The sequence below is a fragment of the Hyperolius riggenbachi genome, chromosome 6 (genome assembly GCF_040937935.1).
Source record: "Hyperolius riggenbachi isolate aHypRig1 chromosome 6, aHypRig1.pri, whole genome shotgun sequence".
NCBI classification, from domain to species: domain Eukaryota; kingdom Metazoa; phylum Chordata; class Amphibia; order Anura; family Hyperoliidae; genus Hyperolius; species Hyperolius riggenbachi.
The window spans coordinates 2890919-2913592 of NC_090651.1; the positions used below are offsets into that span (position 1 = coordinate 2890919).

Below are 22674 nucleotides of genomic sequence, written 5' to 3' on the forward strand. Positions count from 1 at the left end.
TCTGCTACATGACGCTCATAGCAGAGAGTGCTGCATAACCGCTATGTGATGGTCGCAGCAGAGAGAGCGCAGAATAACCGCTATGTGACGCTAACAGCAGAGAGTGCAGAATATCCGCTATGCGACGTCGCAGCAGAGAGAGTGCAGAATAACCGCTATGTGACGTCGCAGCAGAGAGAGTGCAGAATAAGCGCTATGTGACGCTAACAGCAGAGAGTGCAGAATATCCGCTATGTGACGGTCGCAGCAGAGAGAGTGCAGAATAAACGCTATGTGACGGTCGCAGCAGAGAGAGTGCAGAATATCCGCTATGTGACGTCGCAGCAGAGAGTGCAGAATAACCACTATGTGGCGGTCGCAGCAGAGAGAGTGCAGAATAACCACTATGTGACGGTCGCAGCAGAGAGAGCGCAGAATATCCGCTATGTGACGGTCACAGCAGAGAGAGTGCAGAATATCCGCTATGTGGCGGTCGCAGCAGAGAGAGTGCAGAATATCCGCTATGTGATGTTGCAGCAGAGAGAGTGCAGAATATCCGCTATGCGACGTCACAGCAGAGAGAGCAGAATAACCGCTATGTGACGGTCGCAGCAGAGAGAGTGCAGAATATCCGCTATGTGACGGTCACAGCAGAGAGAGTGCAGAATATCCGCTATGTGACGGTCGCAGCAGAGAGAGTGCAGAATATCCGCTATGTGACGGTCGCAGCAGAGAGAGTGCAGAATATCCGCTATGTGACGGTCGCAGCAGAGAGAGTGCAGAATACCCGCTATGTGATGGTCGCAGCAGAGAGAGCGCAGAATAACCGCTATGTGACGGTCGCAGCAGAGAGAGCGCAGAATATCCGCTATGTGACGGTCACAGCAGAGAGAGTGCAGAATATCCGCTATGCGACGTCGCAGCAGAGAGAGTGCAGAATATCCGCTATGTGACGGTTGCAGCAGAGAGAGTGCAGAATACCCGCTATGTGGCGGTCGCAGCAGAGAGAGTGCAGAATATCCGCTATGTTACGTTGCAGCAGAGAGAGTGCAGAATATCCGCTATGTGACGGTCGCAGCAGAGAGAGTGCAGAATATCCGCTATGTGGCGGTCGCAGCAGAGAGAGTGCAGAATATCCGCTATGTGACGTTGCAGCAGAGAGAGTGCAGAATATCCGCTATGCGACGTCGCAGCAGAGAGAGCGCAGTATCTGCCTTCGTATCTTATGCTAGGTACACACCATACAATTTTGCGTTAAATAGATGGTTCGACAGATAATTTCCGACATGTCCAATCTTATTTTCGAACTTTTTTGTGATCGATTTTTCATTGAAGTTAATGGAAATAGGAAAGAAAAGATAACGGACTCGGAAATCAATCGGAAAATCAAATCGGGAATCGATTGGATGGAAAATCGACCGAAAAAAACGCCTCGTGTGTACCCAGGATTACATCTGTTCTAATAAAATGCTGCTAATCTCCAGTAATGGAATGAGGGCGAGACATTTCCACCACAGCCTTCACCAATCATTGCCTAGGCAAACATAGGCCTCCCGGTGAGTACATATTGTTCTGGCAGCGCTCCGTTCCCCGCAAATGACGGCTGTAGCTGCTGCCGCATAACCCCCCGCCGGAGTTAAATACTATCCCCCCCCCCCCTATGAGTTGTCGCAGCTGGGAGGGAGATGTAATTCTGAGCCCCGAATTACTGATCCGCATTGCTGCCATGAGGGCAGCCATCCTCGGCACACAGCGCCGCACGTCCAAAATAACCTGCTTCACTTCCGGGGAGCCCAGATACCAGCTCGCTCCATGCCCACGTCCAGGGGCCCTTTAAGAGCGAGCGCACACGGACGTTTGATATGCGTTTCTGAAGCACCTTGAACGCCTCACAAAGCAGGTTAGAATTCTGAACACACATTATGAAGCGGTTTTAGTCAGCGTGTAAAATGCAGCCAGAAATAAGTTTTTCCTGAAGATCGCGGGTTCAGTCCGCTGCGTATAAGGTCACTCCCTGATCGCTTTGAGGGGGGGCTGGCTGAGACATCTATCACCGCCTCTGTATAAAGAAATCTTCAGATCACACTAACCCTAAATCATCCGAACTTATTTGTATGTGGCAAAACTACGCAAAACTATCGGTGATATGGAGTCAGGTGCGGTAATAATGAGAGGTGGAGGGGGGTGGGGGATGATGAGGGGGAGGGGGATGACAATGAGGGGAGGGGGATGATAATGAGGGGGGAGGGGGATGATGAGAGGTGGAACGGGAGGGGTGATAATTAGAGATGGAGGGGGTAATGAGAGGTGGATGGGGGAGGGGGATGATGAGGGGGATAATGAGGGGAGGGGGATGATAATGAGGAGGGAGGGGTGATGATGAGAGGTGGAAGGGGAGGGGTGATAATTAGAGGTGGAGAGGGGGGGGGGGTGCTAATGAGAGGTGGATAGGGGTAGGGAGCTTCTTTAGAAGACAGAAATAGGAGGATCTTTAGAAGACAAGTTTGTAGACGCAATGAATGGCACAGAGGGAATTTTGAGGCACTCCGAAGACAATTATTCATGTCAGCCAGTACTATCACTCCCCTTCCCAGAACTGGTCAACTAACCAAGATCACACTGACACCAAGGCATGGATACCCCAGGAGATCTCAACAACCTCAGCCTAACATCTAACCAACTACAGATCTCTGTCATTGGAGAATGTCCATGAGTCCACCCACAGGGAAACAATGAGCAGGCATGGAAATCCATTACCATCAAATAACATTGCTGCGCATCTGCTGCCTGCAAATGATCAAATGCCAGAAATCCTTTGGATGAGACCAAATATACATTTTTACTTCAGTGAAACTTTTTTTGTTTGGCGAAAAATAAATACTGCATTCCAGAATACGCCCTTTATCCCGTCTGTGAAGCATGGTGGTGGAAGTATCATGGACTGAACCTCTTGCTGTGTCTGGATCAATATTGCTTGGCATTTTTTATTGTTTATGTAACTACAGATTCTGGCTTGTACAGGGAAATCAGGGTATCCGGCTGTGATCTGAAGCGCAGGAGAAACCGGGTCATGCAGAAGACAACAGTACTAAAAACACAGCCTAAACTAACAAAAAATGCCTAAAGGAGATGCAACTTCATGTTCTGGGCTTCTGGCATGGCCAAGTAAAAAGTCCTGACCTCAGTCCTATAAGATTGTTGTAGGGGGAGCTGAAATAGGAAGTCCATAGAAAGAAGTCACATTGGTCCCGAGCTGAAGCTGTTCAGAGGAACGGGCTGCAGCTCCTCCAAGCCAATGCACTAGTTTCTGGAAATATTTAGCTGATAAAGGGGGGACTAAAATTGCAAGCATAATATTGGGGTCTACATGAAAAGGGCGCCGGTAAAAAAGGGCGCCTGGTGGAGCCCATATATATACCAACTTCGGCTACAAAAAAGGCGCCTGGTGTAGCCCATATAAAGTTCGGCTACAAAAAAAGACGCTTGGTGTAGCCCATATAAAAACTTCGGCTACAAAAAAACCAAGGCGCCTGGTGTAGCCCATATAAAAACTTCGGCTACAAAAAAAAGTCAATAATATGGGCTACAGAGGGGCAACTTACTGTAGCCGAAAAAATATGGGCTACAAAGGGGAGCCCGCTTGTAGCCGAAAACCTTGTAGCCGAAAAAATATGGGCTACAAAGGGGAGCCCGCTTGTAGCCTATATCAAAAGTCGGGCGCCCTTTTCTACACCTTGTAGCCCATATTTCCAGAAATAACATTGATGTCTATGGCGGCGCCCTTTTCATACAGGCAGCTCGGGCGCCCTTTTCAACCGATCCCTAATATTGTGTTTAGAAGGCTTCTTATTGCCTAGTTTTACAAACTATGTGTAAAACTAGGTCATCTTTATGCAGAAATACTGGAAGTGCAAAATAATTCTTAACCTTAAAAGCAATGAATAGCGATGTTGGGGGTCATTGATACAAGGGGTCAAATATTAATACTGGATAGTGTTGGCTTAGAATTCAATCAGTTAATCCAAAACTGTTCATTTTTTTCATTTTCTGATTTAGCTATAGAGAAGAGAGTCCAGTCAACCCCCTCACCCCACTCTCCCGTCTATTGGCATGATTGCACTTCAGAGGTTGTACTCCTTTATGTCCTCTCCGCTCAAACCATAGAGATGGTTATCCCTTCATGTGCTCTCCTCTCCCCCGACAGAGTCAACCATCAGTAAGGTCTGTGTAACGATGGGTGTCAACACGCAGAGAGAATCTGATTACTGGTGATCTGCAGAATCACCCGCAATGCAGATATACACCAGATTATGGATGATCTGCAGTATCACCAATAATCCGGGTATGTCTAACCTCTGGACACCAGTATAATGTGAGTGTTTGGTGTAACAGTACAACTCTGAGCATAGACCACCAGAGACCCCGGTGTCCTGAGTGACTTGAGGAATACTCCCCTGACTGTGGGGAATATTCCTGTAGCCTGAGGACTCCCTAGAAGAGGGACCCAGGCTGGGTTGCAGGAAGCCCTGCTGCTAATATGAACAGACTTGCCCTAACTAGGTGTGAGGGCCTATTCTCTATGCCCTGGAACCAGGCTAAGGTATAACATAGAACTGACACAGTATCCTAGTCTTGGGTGTGAGGTCCGTAGTCACAATGCCCTGGAACTGGTCTAAAGCATAACATAGAACTGACACAGTATCCTAGTCTTGGGTGTGAGGTCCGTAGTCACAACACCCTGGAACTGGTCTAAAGCATAACATAGAACTGACACAGTATCCTAGTCTTGGGTGTGAGGTCCGTAGTCACAACACCCTGGAACTGGTCTAAAGCATAACAGTAAAGCCACAAGAGTAATCTAGCTCAGTGTGAATCCCCAGGTCCATCTGGCTCTTAACACACTTTAGGACCTGACTGTGGTCTGTGTGCCAACACATAAGCATTCGCAACGGCAGACAATGTGAGACTGAAGGACAAGCAGCTATATAGTGCAGCACAGATCAGCGCCGCCCAGTCCCCTTCAGCCAACCGCCGTTCGTTCTGGGATCAGCTGACCAGTAGAGTCAGCTGACCCCTTTCTGCTTCCCATAAAGCTTCTGCCTCTCGGCGCGCGTATTCCTCAGCCTATGTGCACAGGAAGGCTGAACCACATCAGACACATGTCGCCGCGCAGAAACCGCCGGGCTGAACACGGAGCTAGCCGCCGCGCCTTCAGAGCACGCGGCGGCTTTTCCGCAATCCTTCACAGTCTGCTCCTCAGAGGTGATAACTCTTCAGGTCCCCTCCTCTCCCCCGACAGAGTCAACCATCAGTAAGGTCTGCTCCTCAGAGGTGGTAGCCCTTCATGTCCCCTCCTCTCCCCACATAGAGTCAGCCATCAGTAAGGTCAGCTCTTCAGAGGTGGTAGCCCTTCATGTGCTCTCCTCTCCCTCCATAGAGTCAGCCATCAGTAAGGTCAGCTCTTCAGAGGTGGTAGCCCTTCATGTCCCCTCCTCTCCCCCCATAGAGTCAACCCTCAGAAGGATCAGCTCTTCAGAGATGGTAGCACTTCATGTCCCCTCCTCTCCCTCTATAGAGTCAGCCATCAGTAAGGTCAGCTCTTCAGAGGTGGTAGCCCTTCATGTCCCCTCCTCTCCCCCACAGAGTCAAGCATCAGAAGGGCCTGCTCTTTAGAGGTGGTGGCCAAATGGTGCGCCTCACACTTGCAAATGTAGGCAACGGCTGGAACTGGTTCACTCACATAACTCACAAAAGTGTAACAATGATGAGGGCGGGAAGCTGGCTCAAGCCAAAAGCAGAATATCAGGTTTGGGGGGTGTAAATGAGGGAGAACGGTGGTAAACAAGTCATCTGTGCCGATCACACACCTGAAAAGAGGTGACGTCATCGTCGCCAGGCAAGGCCACCTGCCACGGTAATGGGATGGTAGCATTCACGGATAATCTGAACAGTGTAATTCTTCCTTCCCATCTACACCTGGAAATGTAGACTGTCCTCTGCAGATCTGGAAGGAAAAAGAGACAAGAAACCTTCATTGTACACAGATTAGTCCAACCCAAATGTGTGGAGCACTTATCTATCTTAATGAATAGAGAACAGGTCCTTCCATCCTTGTTACATAGGTTCTACCATAGCTTATCCAACCCAAATGTGTGACCTGCTCAGCTATCCTAATGACCAGAGACCAGGTCCTACCAGAGCTTCTCCAACCCAAATGTGTGACCTGCCAGAGCTAATCCAACTCAAATGTGTGACCTGCTCAGCTATCCTAATGACCAGAGATTAGGTCCTACCAGAGCTTCTCCAACCCAAATGTGTGACCTGCTCAGAACAGGTCCTACCAGAGCTACTCCAATCCAAATGTGTGACCTGCTCAGCTCTCCTAATGACCAGAGATTAGGTCCTACCAGAGCTTATCCAACCCAAGTGTGTGACCTGCTCAGGTGTCCTAATGACCAGAGACCACGTTCTACCAGAGCTTCTCCCACCAAATGTGTGACCTGCTCAAATATCCTAATGACCAGAGACCAGGTCCTACCAGAGCTTCTCCACCCCAAATGTGTGACCTGCTCAGGTATCCTAATGACCAGAGACCAGGTCCTACCAGAGCTTATCCAACCCAAATGTGTAACGTGCTCAGGTGTCCTAATGACCAGAGACCAGGTCCTACCAGAGCTTATCCAACCCAAATGTGTGACCTACTCAAATATCCTAATGACCAGAGACCAGGTCCTACCGGAGAGTCTCCAACCCAAATGTGTGACCTGCTCAAATATCCTAATGAATAGAGACCAGGTCCTACCAGAGCTTCTCCCACCAAATGTGTGACCTGCTCAGCTATCCTAATGAATAGAGAACAGGTCCTACCAGAGCTTCTCCAACCCAAATGTGTGACCTGCTCAGCTATCCTAATGACCAGAGATCAAGTCCTACCAGAGCTTCTCCAACCCAAATGTTTGACCTTCTCAGGTGTCCTAATGACCAGAGACCAGGTCCTACCAGAGCTTATCCAACCCAAATGTGTGACCTGCTCAGCTATCCTAATGACCAGAGACCAGGTCCTACCAGAGCTTATCCAACCCAAATGTGTGACCTGCTCAAATATCCTAATGACCAGAGACCAGGTCCTACCAGAAAGTCTCCAACCCAAATGTGTGACCTGCTCAAATATCCTAATGAATAGAGACCAGGTCCTACCAGAGCTTCTCCCACCAAATGTGTGACCTGCTCAGCTATCCTAATGAATAGAGAACAGGTCCTACCAGAGCTTCTCCCACCAAATGTGTGACCTGCTCAGCTATCCTAATGACCAGAGACCAAGTCCTACCAGAGCTTCTCCCACCAAATGTGTGACCTGCTCAAGTATCCTAATCAATAGAGGCCAGGTCCCACCAGAGCTTCTCCAATCCAAATGTGAGACCTGCTCAGAACAGGTCCTACCAGAGCTTCTCCAACCCAAATGTGTGACCTGCTCAAATATCCTCATGACCAGAGACCAGGTTCTACCAGAGCTTCTCCAATCCAAATGTGTAACCTGCTCAAGTATCTTAATCAATAGAGGCCAGGTCCTATCAGAGCTTCTCCAACCCAAATGTGAGACGTGCTCAGAACAGGTCCTACCAGAGCTTCTCCAACCCAAATGTGTGACCTGCTCAAATATCCTAATGACCAGAGACCACGTTCTACCAGAGCTTCTCCAACCCAAATCTGTGACCTGCTCAGCTATCCTAATGAATAAAGACCAGGTTCTACCATAGCTTCTCCCGCCAAATGTGTGACCTGCTCAGAACAGGTCCTACCAGAGCTTCTCCAACCCAAATGTGTGACCTGCGCAGCTATCCTAATGACCAGAGATTAGGTCCTACCAGAGCTTCTCCAACCCAAATGTGTGACCTGCGCAGCTATCCTAATGACCAGAGCAGAGACCAGGTCCTACCAGAGCTTCTCCAACCCAAATGTGTGACCTGCACAAGTATCCTAATGACCAGAGAACAGGTCCTACCAGAGCTTCTCCAACCCAAATGTGTGACCTTCTAAGGTATCCTAATGACCAGAGACCAGGTCCTACCAGGGCTTCTCCAACCCAAATGTGTGACCTGCTCAGCTATCCTAATGACCAGAGACCAGGTCCTACCAGAGCTTCTCCAACCCAAATGTGTGACCTGCGCAGCTATCCTAATCAATAGAGGCCAGGTCCTACCAGAGCTTCTCCAACCCAAATGTGTGACCTGCTCAGCTATCCTAATGACCAGAGACCACGTTCTACCAGAGCTTCTCCAACCAAAATGTGTGATGTGCTCAGGTGTCCTAATGACCAGAGACCAGGTCCTACCAGGGCTTCTCCAACCCAAACGTTTGGCTGTACAGGAGATTTAAATTCCCCCTTTCCCTAGATGTGTGATGATGACAGGATCTCCCACCCATTACCGATAACTAGTAACCTGTGTTTATGTGATTGTGGTCCCTGATGGGTGGCATATTAACAGGTATTGTACAAAGCTCTTTCTTGCATTTTTGTCTCATACTGACCTTCAGCTCCAGCCTCGGACAGGCCATGGGAGGTCCACATTGCCAGGGAACCTCTCTTCTTCTTGTCTGAGGAGGTGCGGATGTTATTCTGGAGGCTCCTTGGCTTCTCCTGGAACAAACCTGATCCAACAAGACAAGTGAGAACATCAGATATTTCCAGCCATCTCCGCCATCGTGTAAAAAATATGTGAGCAGAGCATGACTTCATACAACATCAGAAGCCTCATGGTCACAGGTCAGACAATCAGGCTACAGACTGAGCAATCTGCTCCCCCACCCTCACAATCGTGTAATATAGACGTGTGCAGAACATGACTTCATACAACATCAGAAGCCTCAGTTAGCGGTCAGACAATCAGGCTACACACTGAGCAATCTGCTCCGGCTCCTCTCCCCCCCCCCCCCCCCCCCCACACACCTCTACCATTGTGTAATACAGATGTGAGCAGAGCATGACTTCATAAAAGGGCGGGGCAGAGACTCCGCTGTCTGAGGAGATCGCAGCCCCGAGCTCTGGAGGTCTGTGACACAGGAAGTGGCTGGTGCAGGGGCTCCTGGCCAGGTGATTTCTTCGGTTTCAGTTACTCACGGATGAGATAAGCTCTGTGGCTCAGGGCTGCACAGGATCAGCAGATATTTGTGCTCAGAGTATTAAGAAGCTGAAGCTGCTGGCGTGACGGGCCGATCTGACTTCAGCAGTTTCTGAGTCACACAAGAAGTTAAAAGGGAAGATGTCACCGGCTGCTCTGTAATTGGCTGTCTGATTTCCCTCCTGGAGGCAGATTTAAAGGCAGTAATTGCACTTTGCGTCCATTGAAGTGGAAAACTGGGACATGTACCTGGGAGGCGGCAGTTCTGTCATCCAGCCTAATGATGTTTGTGTGGCTTTGCTGAACCCCCGCTGGTGAGGGACTGTCACTGCAGCAATGCTAATTGCCTGTGATTTGTGGGATTGAACGCCTGGGATGAGGGTGACAATTTGGGGACTCCCTGCACTGATGTGACCCAGGATGAGTTTACTGAGAGGGAAGGCAGCAGAAATGCTCTCATTATGTATAAGTAAGATGTGTCGTTACTCCTGCTGGGGGCGCTCACAGTCTGTTAGACTTTTTCTCTAACTTTTCCTTGCTCTCAGATTCGCAGTTTGGTCGCCGCAGTCACCTTCGCTCTATAACATGGCGGAAAGATGAATGTGTCAGATTACCCCAAACTGCCGATTATCAGATACAGGACTATGGCGGCCTCCATATCCCTCTCACTTCAGTTGTCCTTTAAGTGAAGTTCTGTTCTGTGTGTTACTTTATAAGACTGTTAGGTAGGAGGAGACCGTCTGAGTCGAGATGATGTCACCTCACTACACACAACAGATAAAATACAACAGATTGTTCAGAAGACGCGCGAATGGTGTGATGCATAACAATTCTGTTCACATTTCAACAACATGGTCGCCCACAACGCTGTAGAGGCTGCGCGGAAACGCATGTGCGAGGGGGATCATCAGACAAAGAGACGAACGCTCAGTCACACAATACGCTCGCTCACAACGCTGTACAGGCTGCGCAGAAACGCATGTGCGAGGGGGATGGTCACACAAAGACGAACGCTCAGTCACACAACACGATCGCTCACAACGCTGTACAGGCTGCGCGGAAACGCATGTGCGAGGGGGATAGTCAGACAAAGAGACAAACGCTCAGTCACACAACACGATCGCTCACAACGCTGTACAGGCTGCGCGGAAACGCATGTGTGAGGGGGATCGTCAGACAAAGAGACGAACGCTCAGTCACACAACACGCTCGCTCACAACGCTGTGCAGGCTGCGCGGAAACGCATGTGTGAGGGGGATCGTCAGACAAAGAGACGAACGCTCATTCACACAACACGATCACTCACAACACTGTACAGGCTGCGCGGAAACGCATGTGCGAGAGGGATAGTCAGACAAAGAGACGAACGCTCAGTCACACAACACGATCACTCACAACACTGTACAGGCTGCGCGGAAACGCATGTGCGAGAGGGATAGTCAGACAAAGAGACGAACGCTCAGTCACACAACACGATCACTCACAACACTGTACAGGCTGCGCGGAAACGCATGTGCGAGAGGGATAGTCAGACAAAGAGACGAACGCTCAGTCACACAACACGATCACTCACAACACTGTACAGGCTGCGCGGAAACGCATGTGCGAGGGGGATAGTCAGACATAGAGACGAACGCTCAGTCACACAACACGATCGCTCACAACGCTGTACAGGCTGCGCGGAAACGCATGTGCGAGGGGGATCGTCAGACATAGGGCCTGATTCACAAAGCGGTGCAAAGTGTTTGCACGCGAGTGAAAACCCCTTTATCACGCCTAAACTCAGTTTAGGCATGATAAGAAGAAAGTCGCGCGAATTTTCCGCGCGCATAGTTTTGCGCGCGCAGCACCCGGCACTTCGCGCGAAGCTCCCATTAAGCCCTATGGGACTTTGCGCGCGCGAGTTAGAGCACAAAGCGGTGATAACTTTGCTAGTGCAAAGGTTATCACGCCTAAAGTCTTTTAGGCGTGATAACTGAGTTATCACCGCTTTGTGAATCGAGCCCATAGAGACGAACGCTCAGTCACACAACACGCTCGCTCACAACGCTGTACAGGCTGCGCAGACACACATGTGCGAGGGGGATAGTCAGATAAAGAGACGAACGCTCATTCACACAACACGATCGTTCACAACGCTGTACAGGCTGCGCGGAAACGCATGTGCGAGGGGGATAGTCAGACAAAGAGACGTACGCTCATCCACACAACACGCTCGCTCACAACGCTGTACAGGCTGCGCGGAAACGCATGTGTGAGGGGGATAGTCAGACATAGAGACGAACGTTCATCCACACAATACGATCGCCACGCAGTCATTCATATTCTGACTATATTTACACATACAACGAACAATCACACAAATGGACACAGCGATAAACGGTTTGCTGCTGTTTAGGAGTGTCGTTTTTTGTCTTTTCGAATTGTTGGGTGGTCTCGGAACAAGCGATTGCCTGATGACCTGTTGAAGACTGTTTTCCGTGATCTTTATCTCACGTGTGTACAGAGCTTTAGGCAGTGGAATACAAAGGAAAGAAAGTTCAGAGGGACACAGACCCCACTACATGATGCAATCATTATCTGCAGACTCCACGTCCTCCTCTGTACGGAATCCCGTCTAATTAACCACAGATCGAGGTCTGGTGCAGCGGTCCTGATATCTCTGGCTGGCAGCAGCATGGAGCCCGGGATCTGCACAACAAGCAGACGAGCGGTGGTGCTCATCAGGATTCCGGATATCCGTGTAACACAGGTATATCCAATCTTTTTTAACGCTATCCGATTCAGATTCGGATAGCTATCTGCGGATATTTGGGCTCATAATGCGGATATCTGCGGATATTGCTGATATTCGGATGCGAAATACTGTAACTAAGGAGATGACGTCCTGGAGCCAATTAGAGGTCTCCCAGCAGAAGCCCTAGCAACCAATCACAGAGGGAAATCCTGACCAGCCCCACCTGACCTCATTGAGCCAATCAGAGGCCTCCCAGCCTAAGCCCTGGCACCCAATCACAGAAAGGAACACTGGCCAGCCCCCCTGTATAATAAGGAGGGCTGCCATGAGGAGACATATCGTCTTAGCTTGCTGAATGCTCACTGAGAGACATGCTGCAGTGCTGCTGGCCTAGCAAGGGTGTACACAGTTATACACCTAAAGCTGTTCAGTGATTAACCCCTTCACTACTATCACTACACTATTGTTAAGTCGTTAATTAGCTTGATTTATGTCATTGTATCACAGTCAGAGTGTGTGCTCCAGTGCTGCTGGCCTAGCAGTGATAAACATGAAAGCCGTTCAGTGATTAACCCCTTCACTATCACTGCACTATTGTTAAATCATTAATTAGCTTGATGTCATTTGTGTGACAGAGCGTGTGCTTCAGGCAGCTGCTATGTGTCTGTATGTGTGCTGTGCACAGACCAGGCCAGCTGCTGCCTGCTGGCCAGCTATTAGCCTTAGTTATAGGTTAGGTTAGGGATTAGCGGATAGGATTACTGTGTTATTGTGTAGTTAGTACTGTAGTACTGCAGTCAGTGTGCTAGTAGTTGTTAGAGTAGTAGTACTACTGTGTTAGCTTTCTACAGAACTGCTGTGCTGCTGAGCAGTGCCAGTGTGACAGTTAATGTCTTCTCCTCTGCTGTCTGACTGTCACTCGGCACATGGCAAGTGACACGTGGCAAGTGCCATGTGGCATTTGCCAAGTGCCATGTGACCTTTGCCAAGTGCCACGTGACACATGCCAAGTGCCACGTGACGCGTGCTAAGTGCCAGTTGCCACGGGCCACGTCCAGCATGCTCCTGGCAGACGTTACACCTGCTGCTGCTGCATTGCCCTGCTCCTGCTGCCTGTGCAGCTCCCACCGCCAGGGCCAGGGTGCCACAGGCCACTGATACCACCTATTAACCCAAAACACAATTGCTGCGTAATTTTTTGGAGGTATCTTGGCTGAAAACTGTGATGTCCCAGTTGTGCGGTTGGACTTTGGATACAATGTGGGCTGCACGACCGCTGTCTGGAACCTAGGCCTAATGTTAATTGACAGCCATTTTGGGGGGGGGGAGGGGAGGGGGGATTTTAAGTCCCTACATCATCAATTAGTGGTTCCCTCCATGTTATTTATCTACAATAACCCTAAAAAAAAGTTTTTAAAGCAATTTAAAGGACACTTCCGGTTTTCTATCCGGATATCCGAATCTGCCCGGATACTGGGGTCGGATATCCGATTCAGACTGGAAAATTTTGAACTTGGATATCCGACCCGGATCGGTTATCGGGGTTTGAGAAGGGGTATCCGAGCAGCACTGCTGGCAGCCTCCCTGCTCCTGTTAGCTACACACTATGAGATTTACTGTCAGATCGATTATTTCCAACATCTGATTTCCAATCGATTTCAAACTGTTTTCCATTCACTTCTATTGGAAATTGATTGTAAATGAGATCAGACATGTTGGAAATAACCGATCTGACAGTAAATCTGCCAGTAAATCTCATAGTGTGTAGCTGGCATAACATTCTCAGCAGTTCTCCCTCCCTAATTACAATTCCTCCCTGTTATTTATCTACAATCCTGCTTTAATCCCCCATAATGCCTTGCACCGCAGATGACACGTGTAATGAAGTCCCCCCGCAGCAGGAATGGCGCGGCGTCATCTGCCTGCTGCTGGGGTCAGCCGAGGTCACGCCCGCCCGCTGGTCACACGTGGCTTTGTGCGTCGCTCGCCTCATCTGACCTCACTAATGCTCTAACATGTATAACTTGCATCCAGAGAACGCTGGTGTCACCCCCACCCAGAGACAAAGACAAGGCCCAAACTACCGTGCACAACGTCATCATATATAAACGTCCACGGAGACTTCTTAGATCATAACTAAACAGCACGTTCCCCAGGGGCGTAGCAATAGGGGGTGCAGAGCTAGCGACCGCATCGGGGCCCTTGGGCCAGAGGCCCTCCCTCTACTGCAGTATTAGTTCTGTATTGGTCCTGTGCTCATAATAATCCCTTTTATAGATATTTTGAATATTGGTAATCATTAACAAACTGTTCCCCATCCCCTGCTTACACCTCCTTAGCTACGCCACTGTATGTCCCCCAAATAACAACCAGGCAGGCATATCCCCCAAATATCAATATATACAGCATGTCCCCCAAATAACATAATCAGGCAGGCATATCCCCCAAATGTCAATATTAAACAGCATGTCCCCCAAATAACAATTATGCATCAGGTCTAATCTATAACACATTTAGGTAGCATGTCCTGAAACTTACATAATTAGGCAACATGACCCCCCCCCCCCAATAACACAGTTAAAGAGGAACTTCAGCCTAAACAAACATACTGTCATTAAGTTACATTAGTTATGTTAATTGAAATGGATAGGTAATGTAATCTCTTACACACCCTGTTTTAAAAGAACAGGCAAATGTTTGTGATTTCATGGGGGCAGCCATCTTTTTGGTTGAAAGGAGGTGACAGGGAGCATGAGACACAGTTCCAACTGTCCTGTGTTCTTACCACCCCTCCCAGTTGCTAAGCAACGAGAACAACATCAGAAATCCCATCATGCTTTGCACAGCATCAGGGGGAAAATGCCCAGGCTGTTTTCATTGATAGGGCGGAGCTTAGCTTCTGTTCAGCTAAAAATGAGGCTTTAGTAAGAAAAAAACAAAGTTATGATGCTGTGAAGCTGTTAAAAAAACCAAGCCTTTTCAGTGCTGCGGAGTAGATTTTTAATCTGGAGGTTCACTCCAAGAAGGCATGTTCCCCAAAGAACACAATTAGACAGCAAGTCCCTCAAGTCACATTGGTAAGTAAAGCTGTAGTCAGAGCTGGGCATATGTTCATGGATTGAATGGATTATACAAATTTATCTTTGGTCGTAATTCCAGTGAAAGGAAAGGGGGGGGGGGGGGGGGAGAGAAACGGGGGGGGGGGTTACACACATTTTCTTAATTTTTATTCAACTGTATCATAAGAGGAACCAGCAGAGCAGGGACAAGGTCCTCCAGCACCCAAGGCTGAGACACCAAAGTGCGCCCCTCCATCCCTCCCACCCCAGCCGTCACACAGTGATTGCTATTAGACTAAGAGGCGCCACAGGGCCCACAACCTCCCCAACACCTTAATATCTAGTTATCTGGCTTGCAGTCACTGCTATGTATCCCCTTTTCTTATTTATTTCTGCTTAAAACAGAATTAGGAATGACAGCTGAATGAATTGTGCGCCCCCTCCTACACTGCGCCCTGAGGCTGGAGCCTCTCCAGCCTATGCCTCGGCCCGGCCCTGGGAACCAGAGTAATTTAAGTTCGTTAAAAAGAATTGCTCTAGAATAACCAAGCCTGGTGTGTCCTTATCATTGGAGAAATGAGCTGATTATGAATGTGCTGTCATACTGCTTGTACTGTGTAAAGCTAAGGGGAAATGTTCAATCATCACTGCATCCTTTTCCCTCCGATTCTGAGGGGTCTCCACCCCAACACGCAGGGGCTGGTAACCCCGGCTGCTGCAGCACTTCCTGTCCAGGGAGGAAGCCTTGCAGGGCTGGCTGGTCTTCCATATTCCCATCTACAAGGGAGCATCTGAGAGGGGTCCGGCTGGCGGACCATTAGGATGCACTCTAATTACTTTAGGACGTAATCCAAAGACTGAAATAGACATCATTCAAAACCTAAATATATCCTTCTTTTATTCTTTTTATCTTAACTGCTGGCTACATTATGTTCATTACAGTTTTCTATAGTAATGCTGTAATGCACTTGCTTTACTTTTGAAAATAAATGATTTAAAATCATCTTAAAGGATACCCGAAGTGACATGTGACATGATGAGATAGACATGGGTATGTACAGTGCCAAGCACACAAATAACTATGCGTTGTTCCTTTTTTTTTTTCCTCTGCCTGAAAGAGTTAAATATCAGGTATGTAAGTGACTGACTTAGTCCAGATTCAGACAGGAAGTGACTACAGTGTGACCCTCACTGATAAGAAATTTCCCTTTTTATCTCTTTCCTGCTCTCAGAAGCCATTTTCTGCTAGGGAAGTGTTTTATAGTTGGAATTTCTTATCAGTGAGGGTCACACTGTAGTCACTTCCTGTCTGAGTCAGCCATTTACATACCTGATATTTAACTCTTTCAGACAGGGAAAGAAAAAAAAAGAACACAGCCTAGCTATTTGTGTGCTTGGCACTGTACATACACATGTCTATCTCATCATGTCACATGTCACCTCGGGTATCCTTTAAGGTTGATCTTGACGTATACACAGAACCCACCCTTGCCTCTGAAGAGATGTTCCTGTATAGAGATTATATTTCTGCATAGTGTTTAGTGGTCTGAATAGCTTTTCTCTTGCAGGATCTCAGTTAGATCTCAGTTAGATTGTCAGTTCATCTCGCTGTGCAGTAAGATAAACTGAAGCTCGTAACAGGAAAGGAAACAGAGGGAAGAGAGAAATCTGCAGTAAACTGTGTTACTAATAAAAGTGAGTGTGGCTGGGAAGAGAATCCTATGTAATGCAGAACATCACAGAGATTGTGCCTGAAATATAACTGCAGCCCGGGCTGGAAGCCCGACACTGTGTACAGAACCAATGTTCTTTCCTGTGTTTATCCATAAATATTAAAAAGGTGAATTTTTTGAAGACTTTGCTCCTGTGTTGATCAGAAGTGCTGCGGAGATGGTTTTATGATGCAGGCTTTGCTTTCAGCTTTTATTTCCACTTTAAGATTCACATAAAGCCGGCAGCCATCACACCACAACCTCTCTGTTTCTTGTTCTGCCATGGGGGAAGGGTAGGGGGGAGAGGCGCCGAGCGGGCGGCTGTCAGAAATCCATTCCTTCCATCTGATCTCTCCTGAGCTCCCGCCTGGCTTCAGGTGTCAGGAAGAGGATCAGGCGGGAGGGGGAATCGAGCGGCAGGCCTGGAAATCACTGAATAAAATATGCAGCGGGCGTCTGGCGGGGGGAGGGGGGGAGAACAGCGTTCCTGCCATCTCTAGTACACGGTACATATAAGATGGAGGAGATCTGACACTGCGCATCACCCACACGCTAAGCCTGAGGAGCTACGGCGAGATAAGGAGCGCACAGGGACGCCAATGTGTACTGAAATACCCGAGCTTAAAGGATACCCGAAGTGACATGTGACATGATGAGATAGACATGTGTATGTACAGTGCCTAGCACACAAATAACTATGCGGTGTTCCTTTTTTTTCTTTCTCTGCCTGAAAGAGTGAAATATCAGGTATGTAAGTGGCTGACTCAGTTCTGACTTAGACAGGAAGCGACTACAGTGTGACCCTCACTGATAAGAAATTCCAACCATAAAACAGTTTCCTAGCAGAAAATGGCTTCTGAGAGCAAGAAAGAGATAAAAAGGGGAATTTCTTATCAGTGAGGCTCACACTGTAGTAACTTCCTGTCTGTGTCAGGACTGAGTCAGCCACTTGCATACCTCATATTTAACTCTCTCAGGCAGAGAAAGAAAAAAAGGAACACAGCCTAGTTATTTGTGTGCTAGGCAGTGTACATACCCATGTCTATCTCATCATGTCACATGTCACTTCTGGTATCCTGGGTACCTGCAGCCACTCCCATATTATAAGGGGTACCTGCAGCCACGCCCATATTATAAGGAGTACCTGCAGCCATGCCCATATTATAAGGGGTACCTGCAGCCACGCCCATATTATAAGAGGTACCTGCAGCCACGCCCATATTATAAGAGGTACCTGCAGCCACACATGATTAAGATTGTAGACCTGCACAAGGCTGGACTGGGCTACAAGACTATGGCCAAGCAGCTTGGTGAGAAGGTGACAACAGTTTGTACAATTATTCTCAAATGGAAGAAACACAAAGTAACTGTCCGTCTCCCCAGTCTGGGGCTCCATGCAAGATCTTAAGCTGCGTACTCACCGTCCTGCGACGTCCCCTTAATGACGGTCATTAGCGACGCCTCTTCCTGTCAGCGGGTGCAGACAGCGTCACACGACGCTACACTCCGGGAGCGAACGAAACTTCAAGCGATCGCGATACTTTGTGCGGGAGTTATCGGGGATCTTAGTGATCTGATCCGCCGTGACGGAGGTTACTACGACAGAACACTCACGTGTCATGCGTGAAAATCACGAGTTGGGTACTTAGCTTCGACTTTACAAACTGGAAGGCCCTGGAAGTGCCAAACTTAGACGAGGGGGCAGACAACATATCCTCCTCATATATCAGCTTCTTCAAGGACTATTGTATTTCAATAAAACCCCTCAAACACTACCCAAATGACAAACTGTGGTTCTCCAATAAACTACGGCAACTGTGGAGGAGCAAGGAAGCAACCAGGAAGACTACAGGAGAGCAAAAAACATCCTGAACAGGGAACTGAGAGCTGCCAAAAGGAGCTATGCGGAAAAAATGGCGCAGAACCTCTCCTCAAAAGACTCACGAGCTGTTTGGAAGGGTCTCAAGGTTGATGCAAACTACAATCACCCCCCCCCCCCCCCCCCTCAGCATGCAACTTCCAGCACCAAGCTCGCCGAGAGCTTCAGTGACTTCTACTGCAGATTCAAGAACCAGGTGACACCCGGCAGGCCCACAGAGCCTCCTGCCCCCTCCTCTGCCTTAGGCCCGGTTCACACTTGCGGTTTTGTAAAAACCGCACCGGATGTCCGGACCGCACCGCATCCGGACCGGACCTGATCCGTACGGTTCCTATCCGGATCCGGTCCGGATCCGGTCCGTTTGCATCCGGTTTCCGTGCGGTGTGAACACGGTTGCGGTCCGGATCCGGTGTCTTAAGGAGATATACATCCTGTAAATACCTGGGGTCTGGGAGGTCAGCAGAAGGGTCTGGGGTCATTGTTGGAGACAGGTGGACGTGTGGAGACCATCCGTGGATACAGAGACTGCAGTTGGGACCATGGATCCAGGCATTTTTTACTCGTAAACCTGGGAATTCTCTCCTTCCTGTTGTTCGCCTCCTGACATATCAGACATGTTGCTGCCAAAAAGAGCTCCAGCATGAAATTGCTGCTGCCCCACTAACGCTGGGCCCATGTGGTCCCCATCCAAAATGCATAGGAAGAGGGGTAGAACGTCCGGTTTTTGTAGCCAGTGTGTTGTGCGCTCTCCGGCTCTCATTGCTTTGTATTGGCCGGATGGTGCAGTCCGGCTCCGCTCCGGATACGGCTGCCGGAGGAGCCGGACCAAAAAATAGCGCATGTTGGAACGGACGCCGGAGTCCGGATCCGGTCCGGCTCCGGTCCGGCTCCGGTCCGGCAGAACGGACGCATGTGAACGGGCGCATGGCTTTCATTGCCATGCCGTGCGTCCGTTCCGTCCGTTCTGAAAGCGGTCCGGCTCCGGCACGGCGATTCCGGACGGCCACCGCTAATGTGAACCGGGCCTAAGATGTCCTTCAACCAAGCCTCCCCCTGGAAGTTGAAAATGTTCCCTGTGCACACATCTTGGGCACTACATTCTCCAAGGAAGGTCAACACAACCTCCCATTGGAGAAAAGCCCAGCAGAGGCTATTTTCCTCCGCAATTTTCCACCAACTGAAGAAGTTCAGTGTGGCCCAGAGACTTCTGACGAGCTTCTACTCTGCCACAACTGAATCTGTCCTCTGTTCCCCCTCCTGGTCTGGTAGGATGGCTCCTCCACCAGACATAAACTACAGAGGGTCATAAGATTGGGGGAGAGAATCATCAGGAAACCACTTCCTCCTCTGGATCACCTCTTTAACTCCAGACTGTGCTCCAGAGCTCTGAGGATCGTCTGGATCGCCAAACATCCCTCTCATCCACTTCTTCAGTCGTCTCCCCTCAGGCCGGAAGTATGAGTCCATCTCCACCAGGACCTCAAGACAAAAGAACATCTTCTTCCCATCAGCCATCAACTCTCTGTACTCTCTTTATTATTTGTGGGGGATTTGTCAATAATCTCAGGGCTGGGACCATAGTCACCACCAAAACAATTGGAAACACACTACACCATGAAGGACTCAAATATTACAGAGCCCACAAGGTCCTCCTGCTCAAAACAGCACATGTACCGGTCCATCTGCAGTTTGCCAATGTGCATCTGAAAGATTCAAAGAAGAACTGGGTGAACTTGTTGTAGTCAGATGAGACCAAAATTGAACTCTTTGCCATCAACTCAACTCGCCGTGTTTGGAGGAGGAGGAATGTTGCCTGTGGCCCCAAGAACACCATCCCCACCATCAAACATTGAGGTGGACACATTATGCTTTGGGGGTGTTTTTCTGCTAAGGAGACACCTTCACCACATCGAAGGGACAATGGACAAGGCTGTGTACCACCAAATCTTGGGTGAGCACCTCCTTCCCTCAGCCAGGGCATTGAAAATGGGTCATAAATGGGTATTCCAGCATGACGATCACCCAAAACACACGGTCAAGGCAACAAAGGAGAGGCTCAAGAAGAAGCACCTGGAGGTCCTGGAGTGGCCTAACCAGTCTCCAGACCTCAATCCGATAGAAAATCTCTGGAGGGAGCTGAAGGTTCAAGTTGCCAAACACCAGTTTTGAGACCTTTCTGACTGAGATGTGTGAAAACCTGGTGGCCGGCTACAAGAAACATCTGACCTCTGTGATTGCCTACAAGGGTTTTACCACCAGGCACCAAGTCATCCTTTGATAGGGGATCAAATACCTATTTCACCTTTGATTGATAAATTATTAATCATAATAATAATAACACAGGCACGCTCTTCCTTGCTGCTCCACAGTATCATTCTGAGTATTTCCTGGACCTGCTTCTGAGGGCTCATATTGAAATATTGAGGTACATTCACGAAACAGTGGTACGATTATCAGGAGCACACACACACTTTACTGGTGTTCACATAAATTCTGCACCGCTATTTGCAGAATGCGCGATATATGAGAGACATAGCATGCCTTGCGCTGTGTGCATATTGCACGATGAAGCCTGATAAGATTGTGTGCTGCCTGCACATGGCGATATCACCGCTGTTTAGTGAATACGCCCCATTGCGCATTATGTGTATGAGTGTATGAGCTACAGAACGCACATTATACATGCAGCCAGTTAAGCATAAACACTGGTATGATGTTCACTGTCTGCACAGGTCAGCTTTACCGCCATTTAGAGAATTAGCCCCACAGAAAGCTAACGTGACGCTCCGACATCAAACGCTTCTCCGTGCCCGGCCTTCCGTAGCCCCTGAGATTCCCCGTATATATTCCCGCCGCCCGGACCACGCAGGCCTCGTACGGATAATACAGGTGCGCTCTTCTGCTGCCCGGACAGCGCAGGCTTCGTATGGACAACACAGGCGCGCTCTTCTGCTGCCCGGACAGCACAGGCCTTGTATGGATAACACAGGCGTGCTCTTCTGCTGCCCGGACAGCGCAGGCCTCTTACGGATAACACAGGCGTGCTCTTCTGCTGCCCGGACAGCCCAGGCCTCATATGGACAACACAGGTGCGCTCTTCTGCTGCCCGGACAGCACAGGCCTTGTATGGATAACACAGGCGCGCTCTTCTGCTGCCTGGACAGCGCAGGCCTCTTACGGATAACACAGGCACGCTCTTCTGCTGCCCGGACAGCGCAGGCCTTGTATGGATAACACAGGCGCGTTCTTCTGCTGCCCGGACAGCGCAGGCCTCATATGAACAACACAGGCGCGCTCTTCTGCTGCCCGGACAGCACAGGCCTTGTATGGATAACACAGGCGCGCTCTTCTGCTGCCTGGACAGCGCAGGCCTCTTACGGATAACACAGGCACGCTCTTCTGCTGCCCGGACAGCGCAGGCCTCGTATGGACAACACAGGCGCGCTCTTCTGCTGCCCGGACAGCACAGGCCTTGTATGGATAACACAGGCACGCTCTTCTGCTGCCTGGACAGCGCAGGCCTCTTACGGATAACACAGGCGCGCTCTTCTGCTGCCCGGGCAGCACAGGCCTTGTATGGATAACACAGGCGTGCTCTTCTGCTGCCCAGACAGCGCAGGCCTCGTACGGATAACACAGGTGCGCTCTTCTGCTGCCCGGACAGCGCAGGCCTCTTACGGATAACACAGGCGTGCTCTTCTGCTGCCCGGACAGTGCAGGCCTTGTACAGATAACACAGGTGCGATCTTCTGCTGCCCGGAAAACGCAGGCCTCGTACGGATAACACAGGTGCACTCTTCTGCTGCCCGGACAGCGCAGGCCTCGTACGGATAACACAGGTGCGCTCTTCTGCTCCCTGGACAGCGCAGGCCTCGTACGGATAACACAGGCACGCTCTTCTGCTGCCCGGACAGCCCAGGCCTCGTACGGATAACACAGGTGCACTCTTCTGCTGCCCGGACAGCGCAGGCCTCGTACGGATAACACAGGCACGCTCTTCTGCTGCCCGGACAGCCCAGGCCTCGTACGGATAACACAGGCGCGCTCTTCTGCTGCCCGGACAACGCAGGCCTCGTACGGATAACACAGGCGTGCTCGTCTACTGCCCGGACAGCCCAGGCCTCTTACAGATAACACAGGCACGCTCTTCTGCTGCCCAGACAGCGCAGGCCTCTTACAGATAACACAG

General features: G+C 49.6%; 1 protein-coding gene across 6 annotated transcripts in view; it reads right to left on the reverse strand.

Annotated features, from left to right (window-relative positions):
• Window positions 1-22674, reverse strand: part of DISP3 (dispatched RND transporter family member 3) — a 308406-nt gene that overhangs the window by 52322 nt on the left and 233410 nt on the right. For all 6 annotated transcript variants that reach the window (XM_068242367.1, XM_068242366.1, XM_068242369.1 and 3 more), the window contains 2 exons: window positions 8509-8628; window positions 5847-5983 (listed from right to left, as the gene is read on the reverse strand). In XM_068242367.1, coding sequence (XP_068098468.1) covers window positions 5847-5983; window positions 8509-8628 — 257 coding nt within the window. The remainder of the gene's footprint in view (window positions 1-5846; window positions 5984-8508; window positions 8629-22674) is intronic.